Raw genomic sequence first — 19,751 nt, forward strand, 5'->3', positions numbered from 1 at the left:
TACAAAATAAACAAATATAATTTTGAAAAATTTTCTTCGGCTTGTTCGCCTTGACAAGTTTATTTATATACAAAAGTTGCTTAGGAACATTAACTTCAATAAAATAAATGAATTAAAAGGAAAACATAAAATAAAAAGTAAGAAGCCTGAAATACCGTAGATTTCGTTTATTTGTATTGGTCCATTTTCAGTTCTTAATTTATACTAGAGTTTAAATATATTACTGCTCTTTTTATTTAATTAAATAATTTTTTTAAAAATAAATTCATTTTTTGATTGTAGTATTTTAGCTGGAAATTTATGAACTATTTTTGAATAGTTTAAAATAGTGTTGTTATAATTTAGCCCGAAAACGACGGTTTGACGTATATACATCTATGCTAAAATGTAGTCTTTGCTGGAAATACTTTGGAATATGGTTTTTTATAATTATGAAAAATAAGGTCGCAGACTGTAAATATCGTGTAAGATGTTGGGATACCTTATGTTAGTCTTAGTCAATAGTTCTGCAGTTCTGGATTTTCGTTTGCACTTTCTTGCTAAAATGTAATAATCACTTTTTATCATTTCTTGTACACTAAGAATGCATCATCAATTGGTCGTATAAAAATCGTGTGGTGCAGGGGGTGGTGGGGGTGAATTTTCTAAAGATTGTCAAGAAATTATTATTTTTTTGTTATCTACACCATACTGCTCTTAAATTGACAAAACTGCTTTTCAATATTTTTATTAGAAATACTTTATTTTTTCATTTTAAAAACACCGCATAACGCTTTTATATATGAGTATCTTATGAATAAAAGCTTGCTCTGAAATCTCTTTTTTATGTTATCGTTTACCTCGCTGTAACTTGAAAACTATTTGGTTTATCAAAAAAGTGTTTCCTATAAACAATATGCATTGAAGGTGAACGAATCCGTTATTTTTTTAAAAACCCCAATCTGATGGATAGTTTTTGTATTTAATTAGTAAAATGTGAAACCATGTCGTGAATATCACGGAAGACAGCGAAGCAGCGAAGAAGGGTCAGATTTGCGAGGACGGCAATAGACTTTGCGGTTCCGACGTGCGCTTGTACAACGACTTTCGCAACGAGGATGATTTTATTTATTTTTTATGTATACGTATTAAGTGACAAAATAGTTTTCTTTGAGGGAGTGAAATAGTTTTTAATGTGACTAAAATATATTTATTTTTGTGTGAGAATGATAAATAATAAGATATAATAAAATATAATTTTCATCCAAATGGATATTAAAATCAGTACATGTTCTAATTGCGAACTTGATTCAACAATCAAATTAAAGCATTTAACGAAAAAAGCTGCTAACACAAAAGGAAAAGTTTTTAACTTCCAATTATGTGTACCTTGTCAATAAGGCGGAAAGCTCATAACGTCAAAACAAATATCCAAACAAAAATTAATTGAATGTGCATCTACATATTTTTTTGAATTTTAATGACATAAGGGAACAAGTTTACAATGACATAAAAACTGTTACAAAACCTATACGAGTTTTAAATTGCGTATTTTGTCAGAAACGTTTAAAAAATCAAAACCTCTGACAAGTCATGACTAATATGGAAAAACAAAATTAAAACTCGAAGAAATACGAAATTAAATGCTTCATGCTATTTGACAGAATGATGTAAAACAATAAATAAGCTCGCTCATTGGGATTTTTGGTTAAAAAAGTTAAAGGCAACTTTGTGGATCGAATTAGTGAATTCTCCAAGAAGAAAACTATACCTAGAAGAACCTAGAAATTTTTTGAATCGGTTTTCTAAGGAGCAAGTCATTGAAGCAGTAGTGCATCACACTAAGACGGAAACGTCCAACTATTTATCCTTTGCTTCGTCAGCAATGACGAAGATTTGCCAAAATATTAAAACGGAAATAAATGGCATAATTTAAATTTAAAAATTTGAAAATTAAGGATTACAAAATGCATATTCCAAATAATTTATATTTTTTAACAAGTCTTCTTGGCTCCAGCGAAACATGTAATGCCAGGAAAGAAACGGAAATACTTAAGAGTTGTCAAGATGATGAGTTTAAATGAAAAAAGAATATATCCCTAAACTTATTGGTTTGGGACTCTTAACCTATTAGGAGACCAAGTCATAAAAAATGGTTGAAACCAACCACGCTTGTTGTCACACAGTATCTTACACACAAATTTCAATAAATGAAACTATACCTGGAAACTTTAAACTTTTGCCAGTAATGTACATGTACTGATTACCGAAGCAATATTACAAGAGTATACATCAGTTCTAAACACCTGTCAATATAAAAAAAGTATAGAGACTAATTTTCTGTGAAATAAGATTTTTTAATTTAGACACAACATTTTAGGGGTAACGGGCCATTTTGTTCCTGTAAAAGGAAATTTATGAAATGTAAATGTGTGAAATCAATTTGTAGCAATAAGCGAGACAAAAATGATCCCTGACCAACACGAAGGGTTTTTTTTTAGATTATTAACTCTTTACTTCTACTTAATTTTAGTTGTTATTATGGATATAATTTTAATTTTTATTCTAGCTTCCATGTACACTTATGTACTATTGGTTTAATATGCAATGTTGCAATGTCAAAAATAACAAAACAGTATCATCCCTATCAAAAAATTCGACTGAGGGCAAATACGTATCACATTCGCTACGAAAGAGGGTATACAAATAAAAACGATCTTAAGCGGCCGCCGCAACCGCAAGTCTGTTATTAACTGACCGTCTTTGCGAATTTGACCCTTTCTCTCTGCTTCGCTGGCGGCCGTGATGTTCACGACAGGGCTTCATATTTTGCTAATTAAAAATAAACGATCCATCCGATTATAGTTTTTGAAAAAGTAGCTGATTCGTTGATCTTCAATGCATATGATTTATAAAAAGCATTTTTTTGATAAACCAAATAGTTTTCAAGTTACAGCGAGGGAAACGATAACATAAAAATGAGTTTTCAGGGCAAGCGTGTGTTCGTTAAAGATATAAAAGCATTATGCGGTGTGTTTTTAAAATGAAAAAAAAAAGATTTCTAATAAAAATATTGAAAAGCGGTTTTGTCAGTTTAATGGCTGTATGTTGTCGATAACAACGACATAATAATATTTTTTTGTCATTTTTATTATAAAATTCACTCCCACCACCCCCTGCACCACATGATTTTTGTACGACCAGTTGGTTTTGCATTCTTAGGGACAGTGTAAAATTGCTACACATTTATGTTTTTAAAATAAGAAAATAATCTCTCAGACCAGCCTGTAGAACTCCAGAGTTTTTGATTAAAGTTACATCAAAAACACAAATGTAATCTAGCCATTTTAATGAAGTTTTTGTAGTCCTCGTAATTTTTGTAAGGTTTTTAATAATATACAGAGGGTTCAAATGCATTTTTTAGGGGTGGAACTATTATAAAATAATTTTTTAAAAATGTGTCCGGATTGTTAGGCCTTTAAAATTTCTGAAACAGCAAATACCCCTTAGCCTACGAATTCATTATAAGACTCAAAAATACATATAAAAACAATTTCAGTTTGCAATGTTTGTTTGCGTTTTATTTACGTTGACGCAATCAATATTTTTGATCGGATTATTTAAAAGGAAATTTCAATTAAGATTCTAAAATTTGTAAAATTTCTTTCTAAAATTTTTATCTTGACATCTATTTATAGAAGTTTATGCCTCTTTCCAAAAAAAGTATTTTGAAGATACTCAAACTTTTTATTTAGCTTACTAGTGGCTGCTATTTAATATAAGAAAGTTCTTTTTAGTTATGAAAAAATTAAATATATCCGAAACAATACCATATTTTATAAAAGATTTGTTACTTTTTGGCTACAACACATTCAGTGCACTTCAGTGCAGTAATAATTATTACTGTTATGTAGTTTTTTCATGAAGCAAAAGTTTACATCTTTTTAAAAAATATGCAGATCATCAAAAAGTGAGCCTCTTGCAAGTGACGATGCGGCTACAAGAAAATTACGTTCAAACGCACCCGAAGCCATTCATGTTTCACATATTCGGCGAAATTTATATATACCAGAAGCTCTTTGGTCATCGTGACTTCCCGAATATATAATGTCACTATAAGGCACACCTTGTCACTTAATTTTTTTTCTGTCTTTAAAAATAATAAAGGACTTTTATTATAGAAAATAAACAAATATAATTTTCCAAATTTTCTTCCGCTTGTTCGCCTTGACGAGTTTATTCATACACAAAAGGTGCTTAGGCACATTAACGTCAAGGAAATAAATGAATTAATAGGAAAACATAAAATAAAGAGTAAGAAGCCTGAAATATCGTAAAATTCGCGAGATCAATTAAATAGGTAAATGCTGATAAAGGTTATTTTCAGGCATTGTTTATTTGTATTGGTTCATTTTCAGTTCTTAATTTATACTAGAGTTTAATTAAATATATTACTGCTATTTTATTAAAGAACGAAATAATTTTGTTTAAAGGTAAATTAATTTTTTCATTGTAGTATTTTAGCCGGAAATTTATGAACTATGTTTACAATTATATAAGAGGAGGATCTTTTGAATAGTTCAAAATAGTGTTATAATATAGCCCGAAAACGACGGTTTGACGTATATACATCTATGCTAAAATGCAGTCTTTGCTGCAAATACTTTGGAATATGGTTTTTTATAATTATGAAAAATAAGATTGCAGAGTGCAAACATCGTGTAAGATGTTCGGATACTTTATGTTAGTCTTGGGCAATAGTTCTGTAATCGCTCAACTCTGTTAAAGTTAGTTTGCTTTAACCACTCACAGCAATTTACTTGCCACAGGACGACTGAAAGCCCACAAGACTTTTTTCTACATGTTACTGAATTTGATGCTTTATGAAGTTTTTCAAGATTGTGGACAGAGTTTGCAAAATGTTTAGTGGAGTTGATTAAAAGAGTCTGAGTTGTTTGCTTTATTTAATAAACCCTGGAACTTAACATAAAGGAGCAAGCCATTGAAGAAGTAGTGCATCACACTAAAACGGAAACGTCCAACTATTTATCCTTTGGTCCGCCAGGAATGACGAAGATTTGCCAAAATATTAAAATGGAAATAATTGGCATACGGAATGCAGAATTTAAAAATTAAGGATTACAAAAAGCAAATAATTTATATTTTTTAACTAGTCTTTTTGTCTCCAGCGAAACATGTAATGCCAGCAAAGAAACGGAAATACTTAATATTTGTCAAGCGATCATCTTTGCGAGTTCAAATGGAAAAAAATATTTATATATATAAAAAACTTGTTGAAACCATGCACGTTTGTGGTCACTCAATATCTTACACGGATAAGCGTCGCTCAAGAAGAAATTCAAATTTATTTAGAAAGCGATTACGTAACTGTCTCTAGACAATTGACAATGAGTTGGAAAATTTCACATGTACTGATAACCGAAGCAATGTTACAAGAGGATACCTGAGTTCTAAACACCCGTCGATGTAAAAAAAGGCAGAGACATTCAATTTTCTGTTAAATAAGATTTTTTAATTTAGGCAAAACATTTCAGGCGTAACGAACCATTATGTTCCTGTAAAAGAACATTTATGAAATGTAGTGGTTCCTGTAAATGTGTGAAATCAATATGTAGCAATAAGCGAGACAAAAATGATCCCTGACTAACACTAAATATCTCTAATTTATCGGACACTGAAACAAATTCAGACTGAATGAAGAGTAAAAAACGTAATGACAATTTTCTTTATAAATCAAAAACCTATTATTTTTGCCGAAGATATACGCTAATATTGGATTGGAATGGGAAGAAGGATTTTTTTTTAAGATTAACTTTTTACTTCTACTTAATTTTAGGTGTTATCATAGATATAATTTTAGTTTTTATTCTAGCTTCTATGTACATTTATGTATTATTAGTTTAATATGAAGTGTTGCCAATAAAATATAATACAAATAATTACTAATGTCAAATATAATAAAACGGTACCATCCCTATGTAACAAGTAATTAATCAAAAAATTCAACTATGAGAAAAATACGTGTATCATATTCGCTACGAAAGAGGGTCTACAAGCAAAAACGATCCTAAGCGCTCTCCGGACCCGCTAAGTCGTTTATTGCTTGACCGTCCTTGCAAATCTCACCCTTTCTAGCTGCTTCGCGGGTGGCCTTGATATTGACGACATAGCTTTACATTCTGATAATTAAAAAAAAACGGTCCATCCGATTGGGGTTTTTGAAAAAGTAACAGATTCCAAATAGTTTTCATGTGACACCGAGGTAAACGATAAAATAAAAATGAGTTTTCAGGGCAAGCGTTTATTCGTGTGTGTAACTAATACCTCGACCAATAAAAAAGAGAGTTTTTAATTATACTCATCCTTTTTATTTAGTTTTAGATAATAAAAATTTAAATAAACCAAAATAATACTCAAAAAATATAAAAGGTTTGTGACTATTTGATTTATAAAATTCATTGCAAACTCAGTCAGAATTATTACTGTTCTGTCGTATTCTCATAAAATCTTAGCAAAAGTTGACATCTTTTTAAAAAATATGTAACTCCTCCAAAACTAAATCCGCGGCACGTCACAAAGCGACCGCCAGCAAATTAAATTTAAACGCACTCGGAGCCATTCGTGACCTGCAAACGTTCAACGGATTTAGTTTTGGGTGAACCACGTTTGCAATATCGAGCGAATTCTATATACAGCCGAAACTCTTTACTCATTTTGACTTCCTTAATATACAGTCTAACAGTAAAACATACCTTGTCACTTCTTGTATATATGAGAAACTTGGCATTATCGCGGAGTCGTATATGGCAGAAGTGGGAAAGAGTGTCTGATGTCCAATAATTTTGAAAAGAAAAATAATTACCCCTCTTATGCGAAACCATATATTTAAGCCCCCCTCATCATATATACATCGAAAGTTTTATAATATACGTCCCGAAAATAGTGGATGTTAGGCCGCCTGCTTCACGTAGCGGAAGTCCCAACTTAACAAGTATCAATATATATATATATATATATATATATATATATATATATATATATATATATATATATATATATATATATATATATATATATATATATATATATATATATATATATTGAAGTCCGTAGCGGAAGTCCCAACTTGTTAAGTTGGGACTTCCGCTACGTAAAGCGGGCGGCCTGACATCCACTATTTACGGGTCGTATATTATAAAACTTTCGATGTATATATGATGAGGGGGGCTTAAATATATCGTTTCGCATAAGAGGGGTAAATATTTTTCTTTTCAAAATTATTGCACATCAGACACTCATTCTGATTTCTGCCATATACGACTCCGCGATGATGCCAAGTTTCTCATATATACAAGAAGTGACAAGATATGTTTTACTGTTAGATTGTATATTAAGGAAGTCACAATGAGTAAAGAGATTCAGCTGTATATAGAATTCGCTCGATACTGCAAACGTGGTTCACCCAAAACGAAATGCGTTGCACGTTTGCACGTCACGAATGGCTCCGGATGCGTTTAAATTTAATTTGCTGGCGGTCGCTTTGTGACGTGCCGCGGATTTAGAGGAGCTACATATTTTTTAAAAAGGTGTCAACTTTTGCTAAGATTTTATGGGAATACGACAAAACGTTAATGATTCTGACTGATTTTGCACAAACCTTTTAAATATTTTTTGAGTATTATTTTGGTTTATTTAAATTTATATTATCTAAAACTAAATAAAAAGGATCAGTTTATTTAAAACACCACTTTTTTTCTTGGTCGAGGTATTAGTTACGCACACGAATAAAAGCTTGCCTTGAAAGCTCATTTTTATTTTATCGTTTACCTTGGGGTAACTATTTGGAATCTGTTACTTTTTCAAAAACCCCGTTTTAATATTTTGGCAAATTTTCGTCATTGCTGACGAAAATTTGCCAAAATATTAAAACGGAAATAAATGGCATAATTTAAATTTAAAAATTTGAAAATTAAGGATTACAAAACGCATATTCCAAATAATTTATATTTTTTAACAAGTCTTCTTGGCTCCAGCGAAACATGTAATGTCAGGAAAGAAACGGAAATACTTAATATGATATACTTAAATGAAAAAAGAATATACCCCTAAACTTATTGGTTTGGGACTCTTAACCTATTAGGAGACCAAGTCAAAAAAACTGGTTGAAACCAGCCACGCTTGTTGTCACACAATATCTTACACAAAAATTTCAATAAATGAAACTATACCTGGAAACTTTAAACTTTTGCCATATAATGTAAAATTCAATGAAAAAGTTCACATGTACTGATAACCGAAGTAATATTACAAGAGTGTACATCAGTTCTAAACACCTGTCACTATAAAAAATGGTATGCAGACATTCAATTTCCTGTGAAATAAGATTTTTTAATTTAGACATTTAGATAAGCGAGACAAAAATGATCCCTGACCAACACGAAGGGTTTTTTTTTAGATTAGCTTTTTACTTCTACTTAATTTTAGTTGTTATTATGGATATAATTTTAATTTTTATTCTAGCTTCTATGTACACTTATGTACTATTGGTTTAATATGCAATGTTGCAATGTCAAAAATAACAAAAGAGTATCATCCCTATCAAAAAATTCGACTATGAGGGCAAATACGTATCATATTCGCTACGAAAGATGGTATACAAACAAAAACGATCTTAAGCGGCCGCCGCAACCGCAAGTCTTTTATTACCTGACCGTTTTTGCAAATTTGACCCTTCACGACAGAGCTTCATTATTTTACTAATTAAAAATAAACGATCCATCCGATTATAGTTTTTGAAAAAGTAGCTGATTCGTTGATCTTCAATGCATATGAGTTATAAAAAGCATTTTTTTGATAAACCAAATAGTTTTCAAGTTACAGCGAGGTAAACGATAACATAAAAATGAGTTTTCAGGGCAAGCGTGTATTCGTTAAAGATATAAAAGCATTATGCGGTGTGTTTTTAAAATGAAAAAAAAAAAAATTTCTAATAAAAATATTAAAAAGCGGTTTTGTCAGTTTAATGGCTGTATGTTGTAGATAACAACAACATAATAATATTTTTTTGTCATTTTTATTATAAAATTCACTCCCACCATCCCCTGCACCATACGATTTTTGTACGACCAGTTGGTTTTGCATTCTTATGGACGGTGTAAAATTGCTTATGTTATTTGCTTATGTTATTTATTTATTTATGTTTTTAAAATAGGAAAATAATCACTCAGACCAGCCTGTAGAACTCCAGAGTTTTTGATTAAAGTTACATCAAAAACACAAATGTAATCTAGCCATTTTAATGAAGTTTTTGTAGTTCTCGTAATTTTTGTAAGGTTCAGAGGGTTCAAATGAATTTTTTAGGGGTCGAACTATTATAAAATAATTTTTTAAAAATGTGTCTGGATTGTTAGGCCTTTAAAATTGCTTAAACAGCAAATACCCCTTAGCCTACGAATTCATTATAAGAGGCAAAAATACATATAAAAACAATTTCAGTTTGAAATGTTTGTTTGCGTTTTGTTACGTTGACGCAATCAAATGAATATCAATATTTTTGATCGCATTATTTAAAAGGAAGTTTGATTTAAGATTCTAAAATTTGTAAAATTTCTTCCTAAAATTTTTATCTTGACATCAATTTTTAGAACTTTATGCCTCTTTCCAAAAAAGTATTTTGAACTTTTTATTTAGCTTACTAGCGGCTGCTATTTAATAAAAGTAAGTTCTTTTTAGTTATGAAAAAATTAAATATATCCGAAACAATACCATATGTTATAAAAGATTTGTTACTGTTATGTAATTTTTTCATGAAGCAAAAGTTTACATCTTTTTAAAAACTATGCAGATCATCAAAAAGTGAGCCCCTTGCAAGTGACGATGCGGCTACAAGAAAATTAAGTTTAAACGCACCCGAAGCCATTGATGACATGCAACGGATTTAATTTTTTATGAACTTGTTTCATTTATTCAGCGAAATTTATATATACCAGAAGCTCTTTGGTCATCGTGACTTCCCGAATATATAATCTAACTATAAGGCACACCTTGTCACCTAATTATTTTTCTGTCTTTAATAATAATAAATTACTTTTATTATAGAAAATAAACAAATTTAATTTTCCAAATTTTCTTCCGCTTGTTCGCCTTGACAAGTTAATTTATACACAAAAGGTGCTTAGGCACATTAACGTCAAGGAAATAAACGAATTAAAATGAAAACATAAAATAAAGAGTAAGAAGCCTGAAATATCGTAGAATTCGCGAGATCAGTTAAATAGGTAAATGCTGATAAAGGTTATTTTCAGGCATTGTTTATCTGTATTGGTTCATTTTCAGTTCTAATATATACTAGAGTTTAATTAAATATATTACTGCTCTTTTATTAAAGAATGAAATAATTTTGTTTAAAGGTAAATTAATTTTTTCATTGTAGTATTTTAGCCGGAAATTTGTTTACTATGTTACTATGTTTACAATTATATAAGAGGAGGATCTTTCGAATAGTTCAAAATAGTGATATGATATAGCCCGAAAACGACGGTTTGACGTATATACATCTATGCTAAAATGCAGTATTTGCTGCAAATACTTTGGAATATTGTTTTTTATAATTATGAAAAATAAGCTCGCAGAGTGCAAATATCGTGTAAGATGTTCGGATACCTTATGTTAGTCTTGGGCAATAGTTCTGTAATCGCTGAACTCTCACTCACAGCAATTTACTTGTCACGGGACGACTGAAAGCCCACAAGACTTTTTTCTACATGTGAATGAATTTGATGCTTTATGAAGTTTTTCAAGATTGTGGACAGAGTTTGCAAAATGTTTAGTGGAGTTGATTAAAAGAGTCTGAGTTGTTTGCTTTATTTAATAAACGCTGGAACTTAACATAAAGGAGCAAGCCATTGAAGCAGTAGTGCATCACACTAAAACGGAAACGTCCAACTATTTATCCTTTGGTCCGCCAGGAATGACGAAGATTTGCCAAAATATTAAAATGGAAATAATTGGCATACAGAATGCAGAATTTAAAAATTAAGGATTACAAAAAGCAAATAATTTATATTTTTTAACTAATCTTCTTGTCTCCAGCGAAACATGTAATGCCAGCAAAGAAACGGAAATACTTAATATTTGTCAAGCGATCATCTTTGCGAGTTCAAATGGAAAAAAATATTTATATATATAAAAAACTTATTGAAACCATGCACGTTTGTGGTCACTCAATATCTTACATGGATAAGCGTCGCTCAAGAAGAAATTCAAATTTATTTAGAAAGCGATTACATTACTGTCTCTAGACAATTGACGATCCTTAATGAGTTGGAAAATTTCACATGTACTGATAACCGAAGCAATGTTACAAGAGGATACCTCAGTTCTAAACACCTGTCGATGTAAAAAAAGGCAGAGACATTCAATTTTCTGTTAAATAAGATTTTTTAATTTAGGCAAAACATTTCAGGCGTAACGAACCATTATGTTCCCGTAAAAGAAAATTTATGAAATGTATTGGTTCCTGTAAATGTGTGAAATCAATATGTAGCAATAAGCGAGACAAAAATGATCCCTGACTAACACTAAATATCTCTATTATATCGGACATTGAAACAAATTCAGACTGAATGAAGAGTAAAAAACGTAATGACAATTTTCTTTATAAATCAAAAACCTATTATTTTTGCCGAAGATATACGCTAATATTGGATTGGAATGGGAAGAAGGATTTTTTTTTTAATATTAACTTTTTACTTTTACTTAATTTTAGGTGTTATCATAGATATAATTTTAGTTTTTATTCTAGCTTCTATGTACACTTATGTATTATTAGTTTAATATGAAGTGTTGCCAATAAAATATAATACAAATAATTAATAATGTCATATATAATAAAACAATGTAACAAGTAATTAATCAAAAAGTTCAACTATGACAAAAATACGTGTATCATATTTGCTACGAAAGAGGGTCTACAAGCAAAAACGATCCTAAGCGCTCTCCGCAACCGCTAAATCGTTTATTGCCTGACCGTCCTCGCAAATCTGACCCTTTCTAGCTGCTTCGCTGGTAGTCTTGATATTGACGACATAGCTTTACATTCTGATAATTAAAAAAAAAACGGTCCATCCGATTGGGGTTTTTGAAAAAGTAACAGATTCCAAATAGTTTTCATGTTACACCGAGGTAAACGATAAACTAAAAATGACTTTTGAGGGCAAGCGTTTATTCGTGTGTGTAACTAATACCTCGACCAATAAAAAAGAGAGTTTTTAATTATACTCATCCTTTTTATTTAGTTTTAGATAATAAAAATTTAAATAAAACAAAATAATACTTAAAAAATATTAAAAAAGGTTTGTGACTATTCTGACTACTCAGTCAGAATTATTACTGTTCGGTCGTATTCTCATAATATCTTAGCAAAAGTTGACATCTTTTTAAAAAATATGTAGCTCCTCCAAAACTAAATCCGCGGCACGTCACAAAGCGACCGCCAGCAAATTAAATTTAAACGCACTCGGAGCCATTCGTGACTTGCAAACGTGGAACGGATTTAGTTTTGGGTGAACCACGATTGCAATATCGAGCGAATTCTATATACAGTCGAAACTCTTTACTCATTTTGACTTCCTTAATATACAGTAATAAATAGTAAAACATACCTTGTCACTTCTTGTATATATGTGAAACTTGGCATCATCGCGGACTCGTATATGGCAGAAGTGAGAAAGAGTGTCTGATGTCCAATAATTTTAAAAAGAAAAATAATTACCCCTTTTATGCGAAACCATATATTTAAGCCCCCCTCATCATATATACATCGAAAGTTTTATAATATACGTCCCGAAAATAGTTGATGTTAGGCCGCCCGCTTCATGTAGCGGAAGTCCCAACTTAACAAGTATCAATATATATATATATATATATATATATATATATATATATATATATATATATATATATATATATATATATATATATATATATATATATATATATATATATATATATATATATATATATATATATATATATATATATATATATATATATAAATACATGCTTTCAATTTGAAATATCTCTTATTTGTTTTAGATTATTGAAAAGACATATACAGGCTGCTCCTTAAAAAGTATATAGGTTTAGTTTATATTTCAAAATTTGTGAGTTTTAGCAGGAAACCGACTACACCAATAGATTCTTAGTAAAAACTCCTATACAAACCTCCACAACCGAACCACTCGTGCCAAGGATTACTGGAGCTGATGTCTTATAGTGACACTTGGCGCAAATGAGTTCATTTTTTTTAAAACTTTGTTGAAGTCAGCCGCCTTAAAACTGCTACTTGCCATTCATACATTAAAATGATTTTATTTTCTAGTATGCTGAACTGGACACTGAGTAACTCATCGGTGTTGGAATCTACATCTCATGCCGTCACAATTTACTCAAAGCTCTCAAAGGGTTCAGAAGAACACTTTGAACAGGTGCTACAGTTTTTCTTGAAGAACATGGACACGATTCTCAGCACGTGAGTTATAAATATTCGTAGCTATTTAAAACTAATGTACTCAAATAATGCAGTGTCTCTTGCCCTTGAAATCATTAAAAACACAAATGTTTAGCCTTAGTAATGTTAGAATTTTTCTATAAGGGATTTCATTGATTTTAATATCAGATAACATATCTCCATGGCCTCTTTCGGTTTAAGTTTTTAGGCAATACATTTACGAATTTTAAACCAACCGAGGATCGAACCCGGGACGCGTCTGTTGTGGAGCGCCTACTTTAACGCCGAGCTAAGAAGGATATTAACTCAAATAGGTAACGATATGAAGAATACAGCGGTCCTTGTAAGGTGTACCGCGCGGGGCTCTATAGGGTGTGCCCCTGCCGGTTACGGGGGGCGAAGTGCTTATAAAGTGTGCTTCGCCCCCCGCGGGGTCCATAGGATTGTGTGCAGGCACACCCGTTAAACTGATAAAAGGCGATCACTGCATCCGTTCAGATAATCGTGTTTCCCGGAAATAATAATTAGAAAACTGATTAGTCAACGTCCTGTAACAAGCGCGACAAGTCCGGTCGCTCTGTTAACGCAGTCTTTGATCAGTTGTGTTTGCGTTCGTATCCGGTCGAACTATTTGGTCAATTTCCCCTTACAAGGTATTATAAAAGAAACCGCGGCCGCGCGGGAAATGTGAGTAATTTTATTTAAATCAATTAATGATGCTGATTGTGTAAATGTTTAAAATATTAGGAAAGATGGATTTAAAAGTGCTCAGCCGGTGCCAGTAAGACTATCGTAAAGCTGAATGAACTGAACGTGAGCCGCCCCCATAATAATAAACATTATTTTCTTAGAAATCGATATTAACAACCTTGAACTCGGTAATGGCTCATCTTACATTAAATTGCCAAAAAAAAATGCCTACAATAGTACCGAAAATAGGTGCTCTTGTGGTCAGTGCTCTTTTTCTTTTAAAAAATATTCGTCAAACTTAAAAACGTCATATCGCAAAACGCAAATAGCATGTTAATTCGAAATAAATATTTTCCGAAAGTTAGGGATTTTGATCCGGAACCGGACCGTCAATATGAAGAAATAAAGTACCATTATTGTTATATTAAAAGTTTATCTCGATTAGTATCGTCGGAGCTGAGTAAACATAACGGCAAAAAATGTATTTGTAATTGGTGTTAAAGGATCATGACACGTTGTGTTCCAGTTTGAACGATTACGAAGTGTCTTTTCCCAAATATGAACGTGTGGAATTTAGAAACTTTATATATAAACAAACCACGCCTTTCGTAAACTATGCCGATTTCTAAAATCAACTCAAAGATGTAAATTTAATAATTTCAGATAAATCGCGAAAATATCAAAAGCATGAGGCTACCAATTTAAATTTTTGAAAATTATTCGCAGTGCTCGCAGTAATTCATATTCTTTCCCATTTTATCATTAGGACCTTGGGTAAACGAGGATCTTTAATTTGAGTGTCGGTCAACAAAGAAATATTTATATCTTTTACGTATTGCGAGCCCGAATACAAGTCAAAATTGGACACCTCTCTAGACAGTTTGGTAAACAGCGTCGACCAAAATGAACTCTACGTGTTGAAAAAAGAGTTTTACCACCTCAACTAATCAAAACTATTTTTTTTTTGTCACAAAAGGAGGTATTTTGTTATGACTATATGAATGATTACGAAAAACGAAACGGAACAAGTTTACCACCCATCGATGCCTTTTACAATAAACCGGCATTAGTGAAGAAAAGTACGCCCCAGCACAAAAAGTTTGGAACACTTATGAAATTCAAAATTTAATCGTATATTCAGATTTATATTTAAAAACCGATAAAATTGTAGGGCGGCGCATATTTTGGATATTACATGGTATTTCAGCATGCCCGGTATGCTTACATTCACTAAATGATGGTTAGAATTGTTGCATGACATTGACCTGAAAGTGTTTATCAAACAGGGTACACGGGGTGGGATTTCTTTGTGCATTGGTAGGTACTTTGAGGCAAATAACAAGTACATGTTCGGTTACGATCCATTAAAAGGATTAAATTGTATCACTTTTTTAGACCTTAATAGTCTCTACGGCAAGGCCATGTCGGAGCCTCTGTTCTACGGCGGATTCAAATGGCTAAGTGTGTAAGAAATCGCTTCACTTGACGTTGATATGGTTTCAGACAATTCCCCCGTAGTACATTTTGGAGGTCGATCTGCAGTACCCTCAGAATTTGCACAACTTGCATAAAGATTTTGCATTTTGTGACGAGCATCGCGTGTCTCCCAATGAAAAATATCTAAAGCTAATAACCACCCTTTATAACAAAAGTAATTACGTTATACAGTATCGTACTATAAAGCAAGCTTCAAAGCACGGTCTGGTCTTCACAGAAATACACAAAGTATTAAAATTTTACAATCTCGTTAGCTAAAAGAATATATTGATCTCAATAGTCGCTATGAATCCAAGCCGTTATAATTTTTGGCAAAAATCTACTTAAATTATTTAACAACGCGGCTTTCGGAAAAACATAAGCAAGCATCGCATCGCAAAGTTTGTTAGAGCGTGGGAGGGTAGTTACGGCGCTAAAAATTTTATTTCCAGCCCCCGATTTCACAATAGAACTATACTAGCAGAAGATTTAATGTTGGTTGAATTGAAAAAACCCGATTTTTTGTTTAACAATCCTCTTCACATCGGAATGTCAATATTGGATCTATCACGTATTCGTTTCATTACGATTACGTGTTACTTAAATTAGACTCGGAAAAATGTATAATTCAATATATAAACAAGTAAGTAGAGCATAACATTGTTAAAAATAAAATAACGTATGAAGATTTCGTAGATTGATTAAAAAAATTAAAAAACAAACACGCTAATCAACAAACTTTTTGTGCCTTTAACAACAAAGTATTTAGTGTGGAACAAAATTATCGTCATAGGGCACTAAGCCTCTATGACGATAAAAGATATCTCATACCAAACACGTCACTCTTCTTTGGGGACATTACAACATACTGTACCGATCTATGTATAAAGTCAATTTGTGAGAGATTTTGCTTGCAACGTCCTTATGGTGATATAGGCATTTTAACACACCTCAATTTTTAAAGTTTTTATTTGGTTTCGCTTATCGGTCCATGTGAGCGAGATCCGGTTGCCATAAATCGTCTATGCCTTTTATGACGGTTTTGCGACGAAGGTAATTTCTGCGTGCCCGTTTGTGCAGTTCTCGCACGAGTTGTATCTTTTCTTTACTACTAATGCGTCTATTTGATGAGGTACTATTGTTAATCGGTTCGACTGCTGCGGCGAAGGATTGAGAATTTTCTTTTCCAACACTTTGGTTGGATATCGAGGCTAAAACCGGATTTCCCGCAAATACGCGTGCCTCTTGCGTCATCATTCATAATTGCATCGTAGAACACCTGCCGCTTAACGAAATTCTTAGAACGTTGTCGTAACAAATAGAAGTTTAAAGCATTTTTACCAATTGCTCAGTTGAACGGGTACGATGGGGTTCATGGCGTTGGATATACAAGGCTATTCGTTGCAAGACGCGGGAGGATTCGCCGCCAAAGAAATAGCAATAGCAATATACGATGGAAATTTTTTGAATTTGTAGCGCTGGCTCATGCAGATATCCGATGCGTGCGCTGGTTAGAACGCTATCATCACGGATTTTTTTTGCAATTGTGGTGTTTTATTTCAAACAGGTACGAAAAAAAAGACGCATTTCATCAGGCTAAACTTTGGTATTTTACTTTCCTCGATCGAGATGAGAGCCCACCTCTTTCTCTGTTACCCTCTTATTCCTGTTGACATTTTGTCAACGGCATCGCCCACCGAGCAAGGATTGATTGATTATTTTCAAAAATACGGATTCCTGTCTAGCGACGATACCGAATCTCTAACACAGATCGACGCATCCAATTTGGAGAGCGCGTTAATTGATTTTCAGAAATTGTACTATTTGCTCACGGACGGTACCCTTAACGAAGAGATTATCGAACTGATAAATAAATCTCGATGCGGAATAATAGAAAATACCTTCAGGGGTGATGCGGCATGGAACAAAACGGTTTTAAAATGCAGTACGTACGGTTATCAGGGGCGAAAGCGGTGGCCAGTAGAGTTTTCAGCGTTTGGAGGGATGCGTCGAATTTAGAATTTTCCTTCGATCACTTGAATCCAGATATCATGATTTTACTTGCTGACAAATTGAACATTTACAAACAAAGCGGTGCGGATGTGGGTGAAACGGATCCTGTCCTTTTGCTTTCGACAGAAGGGGCAACGTGTTGGAACACACATTTTATACCAATCAACAAAAAAATTGCGTGGAAATTCATTTGGATAGTACCATTGATGTTATGTTTCCGTGGTGTACCTGTGATGCAGTGTCATTATCTCCAGACGATATTGCTGATCTTTAGAGTTTACATGTTAAAAAAACAACAACAACAACAAAACCATCTGAGAAAAGCGAAACAAAAAAGCTCCAGATATCTGTAACGCAAATCCTGACACATTTTTGGCCACGTCGATCCACCACATGTACCCGTTTCACGACCAATGGGTTTGGGTGATGAGATTCGGCGACAAAATCTATACGGAGCCTAAACTGGTATCGCGCATCTACCAAAGACCCGTCGGAAATTCGTTTTATCTAATCGACTTTCCAATTTCTAAGATACAAAGCGGTCGACAAATCCTCCAGCAACTGGGTATTCCCGCGGGTAAAACAGTTAACGCAATTTGCTCTTTGATCACAACGGCTCGGTTTCATTAGCGAACTCTTTCCGGTGCTACCGGAAAAGCTGTCTGGAGTGTTTCAATTCACCAACAAACAATACAGCGAATTTTTGAATAAACCAACAAAAGTCGGAGACAGGCTTGAATCTTGTCGGGATCAATTGTCCCACCGTGAGCGTTTTTAAGCAGAATAGAGATTTGCTAACGAAATTAACGACCTTTAGCACCTGTTCGTGGCAGGACACCTGGACGTCGATGGATTTGGCGACCTAGGACGGGAACCTGTTTGAGATGAAATTACAAAATGGTTCGATGCCCCGAACTTATAAAGTTCGTCTGGTGTTCTCCGATGGCAGCTACGGTGATCAAGCGGAATGACAAAGCATACCCTTGACCTCAAACACCTAAGACTACGACGAAGACGAACAAATAATTTTCTTTTTGTTGTGTCGTTCGTTACTTTTATTAAAAGTGTTTGGTCAAGATGACTAAATGTCAATATGGAGCTCAATTTCTAAGATAGAAGGGGAGATAAGGTGTATATATATATTGTACTTTAGGTGAAACTGCACAAGTGCGTCGATTGAATCACAGCGATTATCACAGGAGAATTACCCTTAAGCCGATTCCGGATATAACCGTAACAATAGACGAAAATATATTTATCGAGGTGGATCGCATTCGAGTATGGTTATTTGTGAATGATCAGCGACTGAACTTTACCCACGAAGAAATGGAACCACGTCATCGTCCCCATAGGAGATTGCATTAAGTCGACTTATTGGCACAAGGAACAGAAAAAAAAACAGTCCATCCATCAAAGTATACCTGTACCGCGAGGACATTGAAAAGGTCCTGTCTCATAAGTTCGATTTGTTCAATGCTTTAAATTCCGCTACGTGCATCTCAGTCAATAAAAAATTATTATACTTATTATCGCTTATTTATAGTCCCCCCCCCCCAGTATATATGCGCGGATACCGATAAAGGCGAGGGCACCTCTTATCGCTTTAACGGATGTGCCTACAGATGATACCTCCTCGCCCATTATGCTCGCCTAATAGCGTAAGCGGCGTTCGTGTCCCTATTGGCCTCGCTCTCGGGGTGAAACGTGACGTACGAAATGGCGCTACCCCTGCAGGTGGCGTGAAGCACCGGGGGCCCAGCGCGTACTACGGTTATGTGTCACCATCCTCTGGGCCACGCGGGGGGCGAAACACACCCTATAAGCACTACGTTTCCCAGTAAAGCAGCAGGTGCACACCCTATAACTAATGTGCCTTTACCTATTTCATTTAATATCTTCCTTAGCTCGGCGTTAAAGTCGACTCTCGAAAACGGACGGGTCCGGGGTTTGAGCCTCCGTAGCAAAAAAAAAAAAGATGAGTCATCAGTATCAACGCACGTGACGTCATTATTCTCCGTATCTAAAACATAATTACCCATTGCTTTTCACATATAGACTGTCA

At 33.4% G+C, this 19,751-nt stretch overlaps 1 protein-coding gene across 1 annotated transcript in view; it reads left to right on the plus strand.

Moving 5' to 3' along the window:
• Positions 1-19,751, plus strand: part of LOC132707290 (aminopeptidase N-like) — a 112,527-nt gene that overhangs the window by 90,806 nt on the left and 1,970 nt on the right. Inside the window, exon 12 of the mRNA XM_060679082.1 lies at positions 13,382-13,531. Coding sequence (XP_060535065.1) covers positions 13,382-13,531 — 150 coding nt within the window. The remainder of the gene's footprint in view (positions 1-13,381; positions 13,532-19,751) is intronic.

This window comes from Cylas formicarius, unplaced genomic scaffold (genome assembly GCF_029955315.1).
Source record: "Cylas formicarius isolate icCylForm1 unplaced genomic scaffold, icCylForm1.1 PGA_scaffold_9__14_contigs__length_23061073, whole genome shotgun sequence".
NCBI classification, from domain to species: Eukaryota; Metazoa; Arthropoda; class Insecta; order Coleoptera; family Brentidae; genus Cylas; species Cylas formicarius.